General features: G+C 32.8%; 1 protein-coding gene across 1 annotated transcript in view; it reads left to right on the top strand.

Moving 5' to 3' along the window:
• The window catches only part of CTDSPL2 (CTD small phosphatase like 2), a 72,603-nt gene that overhangs the window by 49,976 nt on the left and 2,101 nt on the right, over positions 1-20,526 (top strand). The window contains exons 6-12 of the mRNA XM_036842332.1: positions 849-927; positions 1,224-1,335; positions 4,136-4,222; positions 14,834-14,896; positions 15,001-15,080; positions 18,177-18,303; positions 19,780-19,875. Of these exons, the coding sequence (XP_036698227.1) occupies positions 849-927; positions 1,224-1,335; positions 4,136-4,222; positions 14,834-14,896; positions 15,001-15,080; positions 18,177-18,303; positions 19,780-19,875 (644 nt within the window). The remainder of the gene's footprint in view (positions 1-848; positions 928-1,223; positions 1,336-4,135; positions 4,223-14,833; positions 14,897-15,000; positions 15,081-18,176; positions 18,304-19,779; positions 19,876-20,526) is intronic.

The raw sequence follows: 20,526 nt of genomic DNA, 5'->3' as shown, positions 1-20,526 counted from the left end.
TACCTGTTTAGCTTGTAAGTTATCTTTGTCTCATTGAATTTAAGTTGTAAATATTGTCTTAGAAAATTCCCAACACACTTTCTGAAGCTTTATCAATTGATCAAATTTTAATTCAAACTTAGAATGGACTTTGTGTCATGGAATATAGAATTGTTTCTTGATTATTTTTAAGTTGCTTGTAAATGAGAAGTAAAATAATGGGTCTTCTAAAGCACTGATTTCTATACACAGCATAATTTCTTAACTTTTAAGATCATAGACAACCTTGAGATTCCTGTAAAAATGTACCTAAAACATTTTTTCATAAGTCTTTAGGGGTTTGTAGACCTCTTAAAGCCTGTTCATGGATCTTCGGTTTAAAACTACCTTCGGGATCTGTTGTCAGCACACATATATTGACTGCCTGTATGTACTGTGCACTTTGTGAAGTATTACTGCTATGAGCACCATGAAATTTTTATGTTTATACATACAAACATCATCCAGTTAGAAATGGAAATTTTGTGGAGTGTTTTTTCCTAATAATACACTCCACAGTGTAAGTAGTAAATAGTAGGAAATAGTGTAAGTAGTAAATTTTCTCTTAGCTGTTAGGGATTTAAATTTTGCTAGCCATGATATAGCTTGCCGCTTTGTCTATAATGGTAAATTTTTCCTTTGGATCCAGAGTTAGATCTATGTGTTTATAAATTTACTTTTAAATACTGTTTACAAATTATTTCTGTCTTATCTTTAACCTAAAATACACAGGGCTTCAGGAAGATCTTAATAAAAGCAGTAAAAATGTATACTTCATGGAAGCATTAAGTGAGTAAAAGCAACATTTTGTTTTTCACTTTGTTAAATAGCACCAGTAACTCCAGATAGTGGTTATTCATCAGCCCACGCAGAGGCCACCTATGAAGAAGACTGGGAAGTATTTGACCCGTGAGTTTTTTTTTTTCCCCTTTCTCTCTTTGAATGGAATGAAAGTACATGTGTAGAGGGGTGGCTGAATGGTATATTGCAAAGAGCATTTGACTTGTAGGTATTAATACTTTGCTGAGTTACTGAAATACTAATTTGTATATTTTCAGTTTTACTTATGTGTTTTATAAGTTTGGTTTACTAGGTTAAATATGCATTATTTAATTAAAAACTTAAAGATGGGCTGAATTTAGTAATATGTTTTATATTTACAAAAAAGTAGAAATGTTGAAATTTTCTTAAAATTTGATTTATAGCTATTATTTCATCAAACATGTTCCACCACTGACAGAAGAACAACTAAATAGGAAACCTGCCCTTCCATTGAAGACAAGAAGCACACCAGAATTCTCCCTAGTTTTAGACTTGGTAAGTATATTATCTGTAGAGTTAGGGAAAATAAAGGCATTAAATTCTTTTTTAAAAATACTAGCCCAAAATACCTAAAAGAATACAAGTGAATGAATAGCCTTACACATACATTTACTATAAAAACATGTCTTAGGTGTTCTGAAATGTTTTTATTTTAAGCACAGTCTAATGCCAGGGCCTCCCCAATTTGTTGGTTTCCAGTACCCTTTGAAAATAAATTAGGCTTTCTTTTTCTTTTTTTTCCCCCCCAACCCCTGCTATTTCACTATTTTTCTATTTAAATTAATTATTGCCCCCATACTCCTATACCCTTTGTTTTGTTTTTTAATCTCCCAATAAATTCTAATTTCATGGCTAGATTTCAACCTTTTTTGGGGGTGGGGGGCTCACAGTCATGTTCCCCTGAAGGACCTAGGTCTTAATGAGTTAACCTCATGCAAGACTATACTCCTTTTCTTGTTCCTTTTTGGGGAGAGGGGCAATCTATGTGATACTTAATACTAAGTATTAGTATTATCTAATACTAATATCTTTATTAATAGACTCTCAAAAGCATGACTTCTTAATGCTGACTAATAAAACCTTTAATATGCTCTCTTGGTGTGAATTTTAAAATTTATATTTTTTTAGGGTTCCAGAAGAGCTTTGAAAACTGAATATCTCTTATCTTTTCCTAACCAAATTTAATACATGGTCACCATTATCTACCATCTGCCGGCAATTTCTTGATATTAGCAAAAATATGTATCTATTATATAATACTGGAAAACATTTTACTATTTAAAAGCCTTTGTTACTATTAACCTATAATTGGAGATGTGGTTTAGTTCTTTTTAAAAAATTTTTTTTATCTTGAGGAAAAGCATATTTTTTAAATCTTAACTAGCATGTATAGTTGTTTTGAGAGTTCAGCACCTTTGCCTTTGCCTAGCCAAAGAGATATAAGATAGGTATCCAGAAGGCCTAAGTATTTAAGGTGTTTATTAGAGGATAAGTAGGAAAAAAAGAAAAATTTTGAAACTGATTATGATTAGTTTAGATTTGATGTACAGAAACTGAAAAAGATTTTGCTAGATTTTTATGTTAGCAGTTGATGTCATGACAGCAAGTTTGGCCATACAATTTTTAATCCATAAATAGGGAAAGATAATAGATAGATAAAAGATAAAAGATAAAGATAATAAATAGAGAGGGAAAGATAAGAATTGGTGAGCATAAATGAGTAATTTTACAGAATTGGGTAAAGAAGAATGATCAAAATTTAGATAGGCTGTAGATGAAGAAAGTAGAATTAGTTATGATTCAATTATAAGAAAGAGAATACCTTTTTTAAAGATACTAAGGGAATACCTTGAATTGTGTACTCTGTTCTGCTATTAAAAGAAAATGTGGGTGGACCTAGAGTCTATCATACAGAGTGAAGTAAGTCAGAAAGAAAAACAAATACCATATGCTACCACATATATATGGAATCGAAAAAAAAATGGTTCTGATGAACCTAGTGGCAGGACAGGTATAAAGACGCAGACGTAGAGAATGGACTTGAGGACATGGCGGGGTGGGGAAGCTGGGACGAAGTGAGCTTTGACATATATACACTACCAAATGTAAAACAGATAGCTAGTGGGAAGCAGCCGCATAGCACAGGGAGATCAGCTCAGTGCTTTGTGACCACCTAGAAGGGTGGGATAGGGAGGGTGGGAGGGAGGCTCAAGAGGGAGGGGATATGGGGATATATGTATACATATAGCTGATTCACTTTGTTATACTGCAGAAACTAACACAACATTGTAAAGCAATTATACTCCAATAAGATGTTAAAAAAAAAAAGAAAAGAAAGTGAGGCATATCTAGAGTATTTTTTGCTCTTTGCCTCCCCAGAGTTTAACTTTAGGTTAAAAGAAACACTCCAGCTAATAAGATGTGGAATCACAAGGTATGAGCATTTGTGTTTCATTTTAATTCATCTTAAACACATTGAAAAATTTGGGGGATAGTTACTAGCAGCTTTATTTTTTTTAAGTGTTGTCACTTTCTACAAATGGAAGCCTTTTTTTTTTTATCCTTCAGGATTTGAGAAATATACATATTTGCACATACCTTACATTGAATGATCCTTACCTTCTTTTCCTCATGAGAAAACAGGGCTTGGTAATCAAAGATGAGAAAGAAGTCTTGATTGACTGCTAATTTAGTTAAACAATGTTTATGTCTATGAAACATATTCAACAGATACTGAAATATCCATTTTCTAAAATAAAATTCTTTATAAAAGGTTTAAGAATAAAGAGCTATATATAATAGAAGATATATATTTTTTAATAGTTAGATACTAAACTTCCATTGGCAAACTGTAAAAAAAAAAAATTAAGAAAGTATATATGTGGTTTACTTAACAGAAAGTTGGCAACTGCAGGACTCAGAACAGTGGTTGCCAAACTTGCGTATGCATCCTAATCACCTAAAAGGCTTATTGAAACATAGATTGCTGAGCTCCTCTCTACTCCTTGCTGAGTTTGAATGATCAAAAATGGAGCTGGAGGTTTTGCATTTCTAACTAGTAGTTCCCAGATGATGCTGATGCTGCTTGCTGTTCTAGCAGCCACACGTGAGAACCAGTGACTTAGAAAATTCTATCCCAGATTGCTATGCCACACACAATAATGTATTTTAAATATAAAATTCCATGTATGAATGGGTGCTTTAATAAATGTTTTTGGTGATCATGAATACATAAAATAATCAATTGAAATGTCTTAATATCTTGGTTCATTCAATGTGTCCTTTTTATTTTAAGGATGAAACACTAGTACACTGTAGTTTAAATGAGCTAGAAGATGCAGCACTTACTTTTCCAGTCCTTTTCCAAGATGTCATTTATCAGGTAATTAAAATTTTTTAACTTGAGTTTTGGCCTGTTAGATATTTTGAACCAAGAAATCTTTTGTAAATTTTTTTTTTTTGGTGAAATTTAATGTGTTTATTCCTAATGGATTTCATCTGTATTTTAATGATTTCGTAACACAAAGTAGCATCATGCTAAATAAATAACTACATAAAACAACATTAATGTTACCAAAAAAATGTGAACTTTTTTTACCCATTGCTCTCTGCTAGTTTCATAACCTGTTTGCCAGCAGGTGGAGGCAGGAACACTGACATCTTAGGTCCCCGAGAACTTGCCAGGTTAACACTTGGCGTTGTTGTTGTTTTTCCAAAACCCAATTAATAGGAAGAAACCTTATTCCTTGTTGGTCATTTTTATTGCCTTTTGTAGTAATACGGTGTGTAGGTTGCAGTGTAGTAGATCTGCTTTATTTTAATCACAGAATTCCAGGACACTCTTCTAGTTACTGCTTTACTTAAAAAATTAGAGTATAAGTATTTCTCCCTCCTCTGTGTCGATGGACAGGTAACAGTGCAAAATACAAATACCATTTACATTTCACTGCAAATTACATGTGTTGACCATAGGTTTTACTTTATGTTTCAGATTTTCCTATCATAAAATTTGAATTAATATATGTGAATACACTTCAAAAACTACGAAGTGCCTTTCTGTCATGGAGGTTGTTACTGAACTAGCATTACCTTCTTCTTATATACCGGTTGTTGAAGGATTGGGAAAGGGTCAAAACTTTGTTGTTTGTCAGGTGGAAGCCAACCCAAGGATTAACTAAATAAAGTCACAGAACATTTACCATGTGAACAATGGAAAGGTGTTTATGGTTGTTTATGTGCTCTTAATAGGCAGTTAGAATATGTGTATAGTTTTCTTGGCACATGATAGTTATTATAGCTCGGGAATCATAAAATTTTAGAGTTAAATAGTTTGTGGTTCAGGATCTACTTTACCTACCTTATCTTGCAATCAGTCATAAGAGGATTTATTTAAGCAGTTATTCTGAGTTCTGGTTTAACCTAGAAAGGTACTGTAGGTATGGTAATATCTGGATACTATCAATATATTTATTTCCCTTTTATGTAAACTGATTTTAGTTCTGATATAGATCAGAGGATGAGCAAAATATACATAAAAATGAGGGATTTTAGGTTTTCGAATTCCTTTTTAACTGTATATTACTTGTTTAAGGTAAATCTTTTTCTTAAGACATTTTCTGCCAAATAGGTTGTTCTTGTTTAGTGTAATTCAAGGACAGGAGTCTTGTGGCAAATATAAATAGCATGGCAATATGTTCTCTCTTTTTAGCTTGATAACCTTGTTTTTAATGTTCAAAATTGCCCTTAAAAACAATGGCTTTCAGGCTTTTGAATTTGGAAAAGAAAACTGTTACTGAAAACTATAAATAATTATTTTGATGTGATTTCTTAAGCTTCCAGATTTGAAATTTATTTCTGATAGATGGTTTTGGTCTGTTTACATAATTTTTAGTAGTGAAATAAGAAACTTGGAGAGTAGATGAGTTTGATTTCCCTTTCATGAGTATTTCTTTTCAGTGTGACCATAAAATTGAATTTTTTTCTTATTGCTTCCACCATTTCTTCTTCAGTTCTCTTCTTTATAAAATTCTTACTGTTTTATGTGGATCCAGACAGTTGTCTTATTTTGAATAAAAGGCTCCTAGCAGTGCATATGACTAATATAAAAAAAAACTTCATATGTACTGCATCTACCTCTGAGGAATTCAAAGAACTCTTTTTCTTATATATCTGAGTTACACTTTATGAAACAGGAAAATTAGAGCTAACCTAAATCAGGAGCAATGAGTAGGAAGTTTGAATCTTAAAAATTATAGAGATGATTGTATTTTAAAATGATTTAGTTACTACATCATGTACAGAGTTTAGTTCCCTTTCAGTTAAGTTTTGAGGATGTCCATAGTTAATATTGGATTTCTAGTTTTGGCATAGCCATTCTGTCTGCTTTTTAAAAAATAACTTTGAAGAAATCTTGGGTTAGGGTTCCCCCAGTTTTCAGACCAGCAAGCTCCCTTTAAACAGGGAATGATGTCTTTTAAACTTTCAGTGGTGTTGTCTCCATCTACTGGCAAAGAAGAAATATACACAAGGGTCTGGGATGATCTAAGAGATTTTGGAGAAACCACATTATTAGGTAAGATGTAACTTACATGTTTAACCACTACAGTATAATGTGGCCCACTTAAAGGTAGAAACCTGTAAAATACTGTATATACTCTTAAAACAATAATTTGTTGAGATGAAATTCACAACATAAAATTAACCACTTTTAAGGGAACAGTTTCATGGCATTTATATACTCTTGAATATGTCAATTCCATAACATTTATGTATATACTCTTAAAAATAAAATGGTAATGTTAAGATAGGATCAAATTCTTCATCTGAATCAAAGCCAGATAAAGTTTCCTCTTGGGACTTTTGTTACTTTTGCTTTTTGTTTATGGTAAGTTTGTTATAGTAGAACCATATCTAATGTTAATTCTATTTGTTATTCTCTTTCTTTCAAAACAATTTAAAATATAAATTGTCTTATGTATGTTTTAATAATGGTCTGTATCAGGGGTTGGCAAACTTTTTCCTTTAAAGGGCCAGTTGTTAATATTTTAGGTTTTGCAGCCTGTGTTACAACTACTTTCTCTGCCATTATAGCATGAAAGTAGTCCTAAACAATACATAATGAATAAGCATGACTGCATCCCATTAAAACTTTATTTACAGAAATAAGTGATGATCTGGATTTGGCCCAAAGGCCATAGTTTGCTGACCCTTGGTCTAATAATTATGAGAGTATATGCAGTAAATTTACATATTCAAATTCTAAGTGGAAGTAAGTAATCAAATGTTCATCAAAATTCTTGTTAATATATAGAGAGATTTAAAATTAGATCCACTGTAACCTGGTTATGGGCTTTCTTAGGTTTTTTCAGATGAAAGTTTGAGGGAAATTTAAGGTGGTCACTACTCACGTTTAAAGATTGCCTTACTTCATGATATACACTCTTCTTTTGATTGATAAGTAGGACTCAACTTAGTTAATGCAAGACTTAGAATATATGAGGAGGTAGATTATTCAAGCCTCAATTAGTACCTTGAGTGTATTTGAATTTCCATTTCTCTAGGAGATAAACCTAAAAGATCCAACTCAAATTAAAATTTTGATATATGTTACCACTGACACTATACGGATAGACAGATCATAGTTTGTGTATATGGAGAAAAAGTCATTTGAAAGAAGAACTGAGTTTTTAAAGTGAGGGTGTGGCATTCACAAAGGCAAAGTATATGGATTTTTGTTTGAATGGGTCTTTTCCTCTCCCTTAATTGGTAGTTTTTCCATGAATTGTTTTACAGTTAGATATTGGGAAACGTATTTATTCATAGAATGGTACAAATGCATTTGATATCTGGAAAAACAAGTGCGTGATCAGTTCCAATGAACATGTTTTAATTTTTATATTTAGCTTATATTGACACATTGTCAGGAAATCCATCTCGTGGTGTTACTCAGTTAAGAGGTCTCCACTGTATTTAGTTTCTGTTCCTGCAGATCCACCAATTCAAGACTCTAGGTCATCTCACTCCCTCTTCCATCCAGAAGATGACTTCTATCCACAAGCAGGACTGAATCAAAAGACAGATTTTTCACTTAGCTCTTGAGCTGAACCACCTCCTCAATGACCTTCCTCTGTCTCCATCAAGAACTGGAGCTCAGTTTTTTGAAGATGTAATAGAGCTACTCAGCCCAAACGTGGCTAATTGAAGACAAAAAGAAGATGCCTCATATGTTTCACTACAGTGCAACCAAACGTAACTGTGTTGTCCAACTCCTCATTCTGTAAAGTATGGCAGGGGCATCTGATTTTTGACTCTGTTCACCAATAAGACTTTAGCCAGTCAGTGGCTTTCTGAAGATCAGTAAAATCAACAAACTTTGGGTCAGCTGTCCAGAAATCAGATTGTGGTAAGCACTCAAGGAGAGATAGGATCCTGTAGGGAGCTACTTGCTAAAGGATGCTTTGTTTTAATAGTAGAGGTTGCTTTTATGGGAAAAGTTGGGGGGAGAGGTGGGTGGGAAACCCCATGTTTAGCAAAGCTCAGCCTCTTCCTCATTATTAAAGTTTGTTTTCTTGGGAAACTTACAACCTAGGATAATTTTCATAAGGATCTCAAATATTTTATACCACAGAAAAATAGAAGTAGAGGGTCAGTGGCATCTATCTCTTTTCCACAGTCTAGGAAGAAAAGTCAGCATTATTTTTGCTTCACGAAGAAAAAAGCAATCGTTTAAATGAAGAGTTTTGTTAGTAAACACCTAATCAAGTTTTTCCTCCCCTCAAGCTCTGACTTAAATTGATACTAAACAAGAGGCATTTTGTTTTGACATTCATAAAGCATAATTTTATTGTACAAAAGTAGTATGTATTTTGTTCCTTAAAACATCTGGGGTCATGGACGCAGTATTGAGGATAAAAGTAATATTTTATATCTGGTAGGGAAGAATATTTTGATAACTAATTGTAAGTCAATATTTAAAATAATTTTAAAGTAATTTTTCCATCCTTATTAATAAGTATAGCTAGTCATTGGCACTAATTTTTTCATCATGGTTTGTATTCTTTATAAATGTATCTTAAAATTAGAAGAAGTTCATTTAAAAATACAGAAAATTCTTGTTCAGTAACTAAAAATATTCTGCAAATATAGGAGATGTGACAGTTGATTACTAAGCATATTAAATTGGAGGCTTCAAAATTTAGAATTTGTTTTTAAAGGCAACATTTTGTGGGGGGTTTTTTTTTTGCTTTTAAAATGAGTAAACTTGATTTTAAGATAAACACATTAATATTTTATATATATACACAAATATGTGTACATAGATATTTAAATTCAAAAATTATATATGTATATTGTATATATATTATATATGTATGTAAATGGCCATGACTTGAAAAGTATGCTTCATTGCTAATTTTTAATATACCTTCTGTATGAATACATTAAGCACTTTATCCCATTTGGACTCCATAAGAAAATATCTTTTCAAATTTATTTCTATTTAATACAGTGTAAGGTTTTGCAGAAGGTTTTAGTTTGGGGGTTTTGTTTGTTTTTATTTTTATTGGTTCTGATGTTTTAGTATTTACCTATTCATCCTCAGATTGATCCACCTACAAATACTATCCCCAGCAGCCTCTTATTGGAACTGTGTGAAGCAAAAGGTGACTTGTAAAATCACCCAATGGGTTATGAAGTTGAGGCCTCCACAAGGCCTATCTGAGCAACCCTCTTTCTATGGAGAAGGTTTGGGTTTTGTCTCTATGATCTGGTATTGATGCTAAGACAGTGTTAACTAAGTTAAATAGTTAAGTAATCAATTGACTTACTTTACGTCCTCTAAAAGTATAGATATGGCTTTCTCTTTGAGTTGAGGTTGCCCAGTTCTGCCCCCATAAAATCTTACTCATTCCAGCTATTCTCCTTATGGCTGATTACTTTTAAATAATAAAGTGAATAGTAATAATAGCTATTAGGGGGCTTCCCTGGTGGCGCAGTGCTTAGGAATCCGCCTGCCAATGCAGGGAACACGGGTTCGAGTCCTGGTCCGGGAAGATCCCACATGCCGTGGAGCAACTAAGCCCGTGCGCCACAACTACTGAGCCTGCGCTCTAGAGCCCGTGAGCCACAACTACTGAAGCCCGCGTGCCTAGAGCCCGTGCCCCGCAACAAGAGAAGCCACCGCAATGAGGAGCCCGCACACGGCAACGAAGAGTAGCCCTCGCTCGCTGCAACTAGAGAAAGCCCGTGTGCACCAACAAAGACCCAACGCAGTCAAAAATTAAAAAAAAAAAAAATTTAAAAAAAAATTAAAAAAAAAAAAAAATAATAATAATAATAGCTATTAGGAGTCTCAGTGTGCTGGCACTGTTCTAGGTGCTTTATATGTATTAACTTATTTAATAAACAACTCTATATAGGTACTGTTATTATACCCATTTTATAGATAAAGAAACTGAAGTGTACAGAAGGGTTAAAAAAAAATGGTGGAGCCCCTTGTATACCTGTGGTATCTGCTAATACCTGTAGCATCTCTTCTTCACATTGTTCAGTGTTGTTAGTTTTCTACTGTTTTAAATTCTTACTGCTGATTAAATAGATAGCATCCACCAATCATCTTTTTATTTAAAGGTGCCATACCCTTAAGTAGGTGAATACCACCAAATTTATCTTTTTTTTTCCTTCCTGCAACAGTGTAGCAATAAGTTCAAAGGATTTCATGGAAAAACTATTAAAGATACTTCTTTTTGAATATGTTAGGGACATACTATCTGTGCTTAAAACTATTTAGAAATATTTTTCCTAAAAAGATCCACATGTAAGAAATTTTTTTTTTCAATTTTGCCCACAAATTGAAATTGCTTATCTTTTGGATGTTTTCTCCCTCCACCCCCTTTTTTTGGTCATGCTCATAAAGTTATCTAGATAACTTAGATAATGGTTTGGTAAACTAATAGTCAGGAATTAGTGCATATAACTTGACATTGCATACTTAGACATGAACTTGAATTTAGGCAGACTGTCAGAAAATATTTATAATTAATTTATAACTGGCTTGCTATTTTAATGACTATTTTTATTAAATCTAGTTCCATTAACCATTTATTGCCTGTTAGGATCATCTTACATGCACAGTTATAGGACATTCTCTTGTACTAAAGAAAGTACAGGCTGACTGTCAGATATTGTTCAAATCAAGTAGTGTTAGTGTACTGTTAATGTAATGTTATTTTTCTATAATATATTTATCATTTTTCTATATAAAATTTAAGTTTTGGTAAAATCAGCCCACAATATATTATACAAGATTAGTTCCATTATCACTACTATTTTGCAGACATTATTCAAGTAGATTTTGTTTTAAAAGTTTACATCATGAACATATAATGAAGTAAGTGAGGGAGATTAAGAGGTACAAACTTCCAGTTACAAAATAGAGTCATGAGCATGAAATGTACAAAAATTTTACGTAATAAACATTTCATAACATGAACATCTTTGGGTAGTAGGCAGTCTTATTTAAGACATGTTTTGGGTATGGTATTCTTGTATAACAATTGTTCATTATTATAGTATTATGCATTATTTTAAAACATTGACTTTTTCAAAATATATTTGGTTTAGTGATAGATTAAAACTATTTGTTGTGTAGATAGAATAATTGCTGTATATTTGGAGGAATATATGTATACCAGCCTGAAATGAAACTTATGGCCTAGGCTTACATTTGAGAGACTACATCATTTTGAAGAATTGCAGGTTTGAAGAAGGATGGTTTCTGAAGTACTAAGTAGTGGAAGAATGTAGAAAATAGGAAGTAGGCAGCTTGGGACAGGAATCTTTGTTACGAGAAGGTTAGGAGAAGAAAAATGGAGTTAAGAGCATCTGTGGAATAGATTTCGAAGCATTTGGAGGCATGTCTATGTGTGTATCTGTATGTTTGTGTATCTCTGACCTAATACAATAAGTGATCGTAGTCTCACTGTATTATACATACCTTAAAATTGTTCTTACTTATTTCCTACTAGACAGTGCTTAGTGCTTCTTAACTTCTATATATTTCTGCTTTAATATATCCATCCAAATGAGTTAGACCCTGTTGGCCTTATGTCTCTATTTCTTTTTTTTTATTATAAATTTTTTATTTTATTTATTTATTTTGGCTGTGTTGTGTCTTTGTTGCTGCGCGCGGGCTTTCTCTAGTTGCAGCGAGTGGGGGCTACTCTTTGTTGCAGTGCATGGGCTTCTCATTGTGGTGGCTTCTCTTGTTGCGGAGCACGGGCTCTAGGCACACGGGCTTCAGTAGCTGTGGCACGCGGGCTCAGTAGTTGTGGCATACGGGCCCTAGAGCACAAGCTCAGTAGTTGTGGCGCACGGGCTTAGTTGCTCCGCAGCATGTGGGATCTTCTCAGACCAGGGCTTGAACCCGTGTCCCCTGCATTGGCAGGCGGATTAACCACTGCGTCACCAGGGAAGCCCTATGTCTCTATTTCTATTTTTCTTTCTGAGATTTTGCCTTTTCAGCACATGGCAGAACCTCCTGTGGTCCCAACCACATCCCGGCTTGCTGTTACTTTGTACCTTTCTACATTCCTTTTTTTTTCCCCCGCTAACCATCTCAGTTTCTGCCTGTGTCTTTTAATCCTGAAACACCTTCCTGTGTTTCAAATGGTGAATCTGTTCTGAGAATAGGAACATTTACAGTCAACAGTTATTCTATTCTCATGGTAAGGAAACACTCTAGCATTATATTCCCCTATCTCAGTGCCACCTTTCATCCCCAGTGAACAGGTACATTATGAAAGTAATATCAAATTTTAAGATGTGTTTTATATTTAAGTATAGTCAAAGTAGTAGAATGCATAATGAAGTTATAGTTTTGACATAATCTGGAAGTCACTGTGTAAGAAGTTGGACAATGTCACCTTTGTACAGTGCTCCACTTATTATGCTTAGATAATACTGTTTAAATAGAAGTATTCCTTTACAGTGGAAGTATTTTAGTGTTCAAAGGAGACAAATCCCAAATTGTAGAGGCCCTGCTTATTTTACTTTACAATATGGAGCAAGTGATAGCAGGGATATTGAAAGCAAATGAAAACATTTATACATATGCAAAAATGAAGTATTTTTGGTTATTAAATGCATTTAACTGATAAGCCTTCTTAGCAATAAACAGAAGGTTCTGATGGTTCATGGTTTATCATCCTCCATGAGATAAGGTAATTGAAAGAAAGTATTGACCGAATTGTGGGTTTTTGTCAGTTAAGGTAGTAATACATCTAAATCTATCAGTTACTTGGATTACCAAACAAATAAGGTGTGTTGAAAACTAAACCAAACTATACCAAATATTTCACGATGTAAATGTTAAAATTAATTAGAAGCGCAACTCTAGTTAAAAATTTTGTACCTCATCCTAAATGATAGGGATTGGATACCAAGGATTTCGTCATATAATTATTTGCTAGGGGTGGGGGTGTGTGGCTTACTTGGTTTTTGATTAGTCAAGATACTGAGGTAAACTGCCTAATAGGCTTAAAAATGAGTAAACCTTTATTATTCTAGCCTGTAGGCAGGGATAGAGTGATATATTAGCATATTAATGTTTGAAATTTGTCTTCCACAAGTGATCAGTTCTTAAGGAAATTCAGTAGTTGTCCCTGTGTAGTATGTAGTCTTGCCTCTCTTTCTCTTTTTGTTTATATTGCTTAACTTCAGGCAATTATATTTAATTTACTTAACAGATTTTTATCATGTACTTACTATATATTTGGCATTGTCTTATGCCCTTTGGGCTTTAGAACTTACAAAGACTGGTAGTACATAGTCCCTACCTCCTAAAATCCGTTGCCTGATTTCCCTGTTCTAGTTCTACATTCCTAGAACTAGATTTTTATCATAAGGGCATTTTTGTTTAGATGTGTATTGACAACAAAATAAAATTCCATGAAGCCTAAATTTTGAATTTGTTGCCACCACAGCTTTTTAAAAAAAATCTGAATCAAGTGAATCTGGTGCATAGGCATTCTATAAGTATTTGTTGTTCATGTTTTTTGATGTTAATAATCACCTTTGAGTAGAGTACAAACTTTTCTTTTTATAAATTTTTGTCACAAAATAAATACAATTTAAAGGAGTCAAATTCTTTTGTAAATCAGTTTTAGTGGTTGCTCATGGCTTATATTTCTGTGCTTTTTGAATATTGAGTATATTACAAGAGCTACATTAAATGTAGGCAAAAAGACAGACAGAAATAAGAAAATAATGTATTTAAGTCAGTTCTTTGGGTACTGTAGTCTTTCCTGATATTGTCAGTTGATTTTGATAACTGGTGTGTTTGACTGTTATATTTTCAATCTCAAGTAGCCCAGTAGTGCTAATTTAGATACCACATCTGAATCAGTAAGTATAGAACAAGATTGATTTCTGAAAAATTCCAGTTATTTAAACCCACCAATCCAGACATCTCTTTCTTGAACATTATTTACCTTAATAGAAATTTAAAATAAAGGTACTCTTAGCAGGTGATTGTTAAGAAGAAATTCTGAGTAATTATTGAGGAAGGTCATTGAGACAGGTCAGCTAGAGGTGGATATACAGCCTGCCTAATAATTGGATGGATGCTACCTGGCTGGAAGATGGAGCTGATTGGTGGATCAAAATCTCAGAGGGAAACCTGCCATTTTTAGTTTAAATGTTTATTAAAACTATATTCTATATACTATATCCATGAAGTACTATTATATTATATGCTGCTATTTAACTATTAAAAAGTGAAATGATCACCAACGATTATTATTACCCTACCAAAAGATTGTTTTAAGTAACTTTTGGTATATGTGAAATATATTTGGTTGAGTGGTACTTAGTAAACTTTTGTATTACTTTAACATATGAACTTTTAAATTATATCCAAAGTTAGAACATATCTTATAAATAAGTTGTTTCTGTTTTATATGTTTGTTTGCTGAAGCCTATCTTTGCATTTTTTCAGGTTTACGTGAGATTAAGACCATTCTTCAGGGAATTCCTGGAACGAATGTCTCAGATGTATGAGGTAAATATACTTAAGCTAATTATATAAGTATTTTTATTTTATTCAATGTAGTACCCATATTTAGATCATGTATAATGATTACTTCTTTTCCCCTGAATTTGTAGATCATTCTTTTTACTGCTTCTAAGAAGGTGTATGCAGACAAGTTACTGAACATACTAGACCCTAAAAAGCAACTGGTCAGGTAAATTTAATTAAGAAATAGTGGAAATGTCTGTCACACTGATCTATGAAATTACTATGATTCTACTTAATTTTGATAGCCATTTTCAGTTGGCTGCATATATAGAGATTTGTGTGTTAAATGGGGAAAATAAGTGAATTTTTTTTTAAGCCCCAAAAGTCTTTAAGAGTTCCTAATTATTTAACTCCAGACAGACGTTCTTTAAAGGATACAAAGATCAAATGTATTTATTCACTTGTACATCTATATCCTCACTTCTTTTGGGATTGGGGGGAGATTGGGGGTATGTGGAATTTTTCACTGTGTGCATGATGTTTTCACTTCCTTCTGTCTCTGAGATAATGCATGTGTTGTCATCTTTTTAATGGCTTAGAGAAATAAAAGTTAATTTTAACAAAAAGGATCAAATTAAACTCTTTTGCTTTTTTCAAGAGCAAATTTATCTTCCATGGAAAGAAAATGTTACATGAAATCTAATTGGAAATTGCAGTTGGTTTAGTCACTCGGGTTATCCTGATCTGGACTCAGTTCCTTGTGTGTGTCCTGAGCCAGCAGATGCAGTGTGTTCCTGGTTAGGTGGGAGTGCCTTGGGTAACTTAAAACAATTTGAAAATTAGTTTCATTATTTCTGTCAACTGAAGTGAGATAGCAAGACTCAGCAATCTTGCTGCATCCTCTAAGGTATAGGAGTTAATGTTTGAGTTTTGATCAAGAGCTGAGAGAGATGCCACAAAAGGCTCCTAAAAGCTTTAATAGCTGGGTATTCATTGTCTTGAATACTTTCTCCCATATTGTCTTAGTGGAAAATCCTAAACTTAATTTCTACTGTTAATAGTACCTGTATTATTGAGTGGTTTCAGCTATGGTGAAAGGCTTTTCCTAATGTCCACATTTAGGAGATTTTCCCCTTGTAAATAGAATGTGATTTTTTTTTTTTAATCTAAAGGATCAAAATGTGTCCTGTAGTCAGTTTCCATTTTATCTTCCATATAAGCAAGCTTCAGACACACAAATGAAAATGGTATTTTCTTTTCATAAAAGTATATTATAATTGATGCTCATTTTACCTAACTTTAATAAAAGCATACAAGTGATTTTGCTCTGATGACTTCATTCATTCTGAAGATTTCTATTCAGCACCTCCAATGTTCCAGGGAACAGTGGTGAGCAACACAAGCCCTTCCCTCTTGGAGCTTTCATTTTTACTAGGGGACAAATCATAGTCACACAATTATGTTACAAATTAAAACCCCTCTTTTAAACTAGTTTTATAAAATCTACATATTTGGGAGTTTAAACTTGTTTTATCTAGTTGTATTTTGAAAAAGTTAAAACAGGAAAAACTTTTTGAACAGTATATTGAATGCGTTAGAGTGCTTTAGGGAATGATCTATGTTGGTGACAAGGTAGACTCAGAAATTCCTATGATCTCTGAATCCCATGAGTCCGAATGCAAATTTGATGACTAGCAAAAGTAGTTTCTTTCTAAAACTGCAAATACATGCTATTGACCCTCAGATTCCTGAATAACTGGAAGGGGTTTAGTATAATTTAATTAAAATAATCGTTAGTATCCATATATATATATTCAGCTGTCTCCTGTGTCTGGTGAATTTGCTGCTATTGGAGAAGAGTTATCAATAGTGATTTGCAGGTATGTGCTGTACCTGCCTCTCCAATTTCCTCATATCTAAATGTTTATACAAATAAAATATGGAATCTTATTTAGGTCCAACCAGGACTTAAATTCTTTTGTCTAGTCTTATTTTTTTCAAAGTAGGACTGTCTTTAAACCTTTCAGAGGTAGATGATCTTTTAACTCATGAACATTTAATTAAAAGCATTCTTTGTAATAAGGGAAAAAGAACTGTTTATACTACATTTTGTCTGGTTTTAAAATTCTTCTGCTTTTCCATCACCATTGGCCCTGATTAAAATATCAGTTTTGTTGTTGTTAGAGCTATGACAGATTTTGTTGGTAGAAAATGCCCCTTTCTTGAAATTGGATAATTCAAAATATAGGTATGTGTAAGCCCTAGCTCCTGAAAAATTGTATAGTGGGATTAAGACACAAGGAAGCCAAACTACCAAATTAATTAATGTATGCAAGTGGAGTATTTCAAGGTGATCTGTATCAGTTATTAGTAATATTCAGAAACTAATATTCTGAGTGCTAAATGGAGATTAATTATTACAAGTATATAAATATTATTATAAAACCTTAATAGCTTTTTAAAATGATATAGCATTTTTCAGTTTCATTGGTGAAAGATCAGTTTACATTTGTAATACTTAAATCTGAATTCATCTTTTCATTCAATCCTTGTTTTTTCAAATGATCTCTCACCTCCCACACACACACACCCCCACACAAACGCACGCAATTAAAATAAAGATGGGTGTTTGGGAAAAGTTGAAATGATGGAATGTTTTGGCCTCTGCACCTTTCCTCAAAAACTATAAGAGAAACTAAAAACATTTTTTTTAAATGCCAACACGGAAACATTCCTTCTTATATTTTCTATTCTGGCATGTGCAGGGATAGGGAGGCTGTGTGGTCTTCTGGTTAGAGCAAAGGACTGGGAGCCAGGAGGATCCTGGGTTCCAATGCGGGGCTAACCACTGACTTACTGTGTGACCTTGGGCAAGTCACTTGACCTCCTTGTGCCTCAGTCAACCATCTGGAAAATTGGTTAAAAAGCAGGACCTCGATGACAACCAGATGCTGCATCTGAACTGAGCTTTCCTGGGTAAATAAATTACAAAACCAATTTACAGAGTTTTTAATCCCTCTTTATCATTTAATATAACATTTTGGGATAAAACAAAGTTCTTTAAGGCATGGTAATATTTGGTTGTAAGGTTTCAATAATTGCTAAGAATTTTTATAATAAAACTGTAGCCCAAAGCTTAGGCCCACACTTGTATTTGAATTTCCTTTGTGAGAGAAAATGATAAGGCTTAACTTGTAAAGCCTATGGTATGTGTATTGTATATATGTTTCAGTATATGTTGTGCTTTTTACAGATATACATATATATATATATATATATATTTTTTTTTTTTTAGTTAATTTATTTTTACTTTTATGTTTAGGCACCGGCTTTTCCGCGAACATTGTGTTTGTGTACAAGGAAACTATATAAAGGACTTAAATATCCTTGGAAGAGATCTTTCAAAAACTATAATAATTGACAACTCACCACAAGCCTTTGCATATCAGGTAGGAAGAGGGCTGCTAAACAAACTCAGACAAATGCTGCCAAAAGATATGATGGGACAACAGAATTTTCACTGGTGGAATTTCCCTGTTTAGTGTCATCTTTTAGAATTAGGAATTCCAAATTAGTATATTCCTTGTGGAAATTTTTCTTTTAAATGAAGTACAACATACATAAAAATCTGAGTAGTAAATCTGAAGTAGTAAATCCCTAAGAAGGGACTATAAGATATATATCATTTAATAGCATTCTTATCTATTGTTAAATCAGTAATTTAATTGTAAACATGTTTCAGAATTATGAATAGCTTAACCATGTTCTTCTGGTCTGTTTGATTTGGCATTTCAAAATATTTTCTTAGACTATTTTGTCAATATGTTTGTACCCTTTGTCAATGATTCTTAGAAATATAAATTCAACTAGAGGGAATTCCCTGGCAGTCCAGTGGTTAGGACTCAGCACCTACACCTGCTGAGGGCCCGGGTTCCATCCCTGGTGAGGGAACTAGGATCCCGTAGGCCACACAGCACGGCATATGATAGATAGACAGATAGATAGATAGATAGCAGACAGACAAGAGATGAGCCATCCTTGCAAGATATATTTTACGTTATGAGTATGTTCATGTGATATGGCTGAGATTTTCTTCAGAATAAATCAGTGCAGAATTGGAATGGTGGAAAGTGGGTTGGGTGTAGATGAAACAAGATTTGCTCTTAACTTTTCTGTTTCAAAAATGTCCATAATAAAATTTCAAAAAGAATACAAGGGGAAAAATTGCATATGGTATTGAAGTATGTTCAGTTTAGGTCACTACTTTTATTCACTTGCGTTTTGAAATAATGTTTTTAAGAATTGGTTCGTAAATAAAATAATTTCAGTTATCCTCCATCTCAAACACAGTGTTCTGCGTAAATGTTAAAAGATATTTTATCCTAGAGAATATTTACTATAAAACAAATATGGTTTGTATTTTTGTTTTTAGACCAACGAAATACCATTGAGTCAATTTGTTATGTTCCTACTATGTTTCAGGTTATCTTGGTAGTTGCTGGGAATAAAATAATGGGACACAGTCCCTGTGTAAGAGTATATGCTTTCTAATAGTGTTCTCTGTTGAGATTGGCAAAATTCCTTTATTCAAAATGCCTAGCATTGACTAATAGTATTTCTTGAATGAATAATGTTTTTAGTTATGTTAATGCAAAACTTGTTTTAATGAATATTTCTTATTAAGTTTTATATACACTAAGAATAAATTATTCTAAAAACCAATTATGTTTCAGTTCATTCCTTAACATCTGTCTCTTGCACTATTAAGTTGTCAAAGAATATGACCGGCATAAACTCTGATTGCATTCCTTTTTCAAAAGAACTTACTGATTAATGTTTACTAAAATCTGTTACTTCTTTTTTAAGCTTTTCCAAAGTAGGCAAAATGTAAATGAAAAGAGTTAATTACTTATTTTTCACTTTAGCTATCTAATGGAATCCCTATAGAAAGCTGGTTTATGGATAAAAATGACAATGAACTTCTAAAATTGATTCCGTTTCTGGAGAAGCTAGTAGAACTGGTAAGTATATCTTATCATTTATCTTTTTGTTAGGTTTTTGTTGCTTTAACTCTATTGAAATAAATCTTTTCAGTTGCTTTATGTGTACTAACTTTAAGTCAACATGGTGGGACATTAGGGCAGAGATTGAAAAAAGATTACAAGCATTTTTGAAACTTCTGAATTATATTAAAATTATGTTTATCAGTATTTTAAAATTTATATATCAAATGTTTTATTTTACCAGACTTCCTCTTGCTAACTAGTTGTCACTAACTAGTTGTGTTAAATTGATTTTGTAGTTCAGGTCTAGAACTAATGCTTATGGTACTGAAACTTTATTCTGGGAATTTTTTCCTCTATGTCCATGTATTAATTTTAAAACTACTATATAAAGTAGAATTCATTGGCTTAATGCTTTACCTATCTTTTGGTTTGACCTCTTATTGCATAATTGTTCTTACAAAATGAATACATTAATGACAGGCTTTTTTTTTTTAATCTAAATTTAACTGCTTCTATGTATATCTTTTTATTTGGCAAACAAAATAATGTAAATTATAAAATATTGATAAATGGTGGTATAGTTTCTTTGCAAAGTAAGAATGTTCATAATGTTATGAGGATCATGTCTTTGAAATTACGTGGCTTTTAAAATGTCTATTTCTCCAC

Source organism: Balaenoptera musculus, chromosome 2 (assembly GCF_009873245.2).
Source record: "Balaenoptera musculus isolate JJ_BM4_2016_0621 chromosome 2, mBalMus1.pri.v3, whole genome shotgun sequence".
Lineage (NCBI taxonomy): Eukaryota > Metazoa > Chordata > Mammalia > Artiodactyla > Balaenopteridae > Balaenoptera > Balaenoptera musculus.
This window is presented reverse-complemented; position numbering and strand designations above follow the sequence as displayed.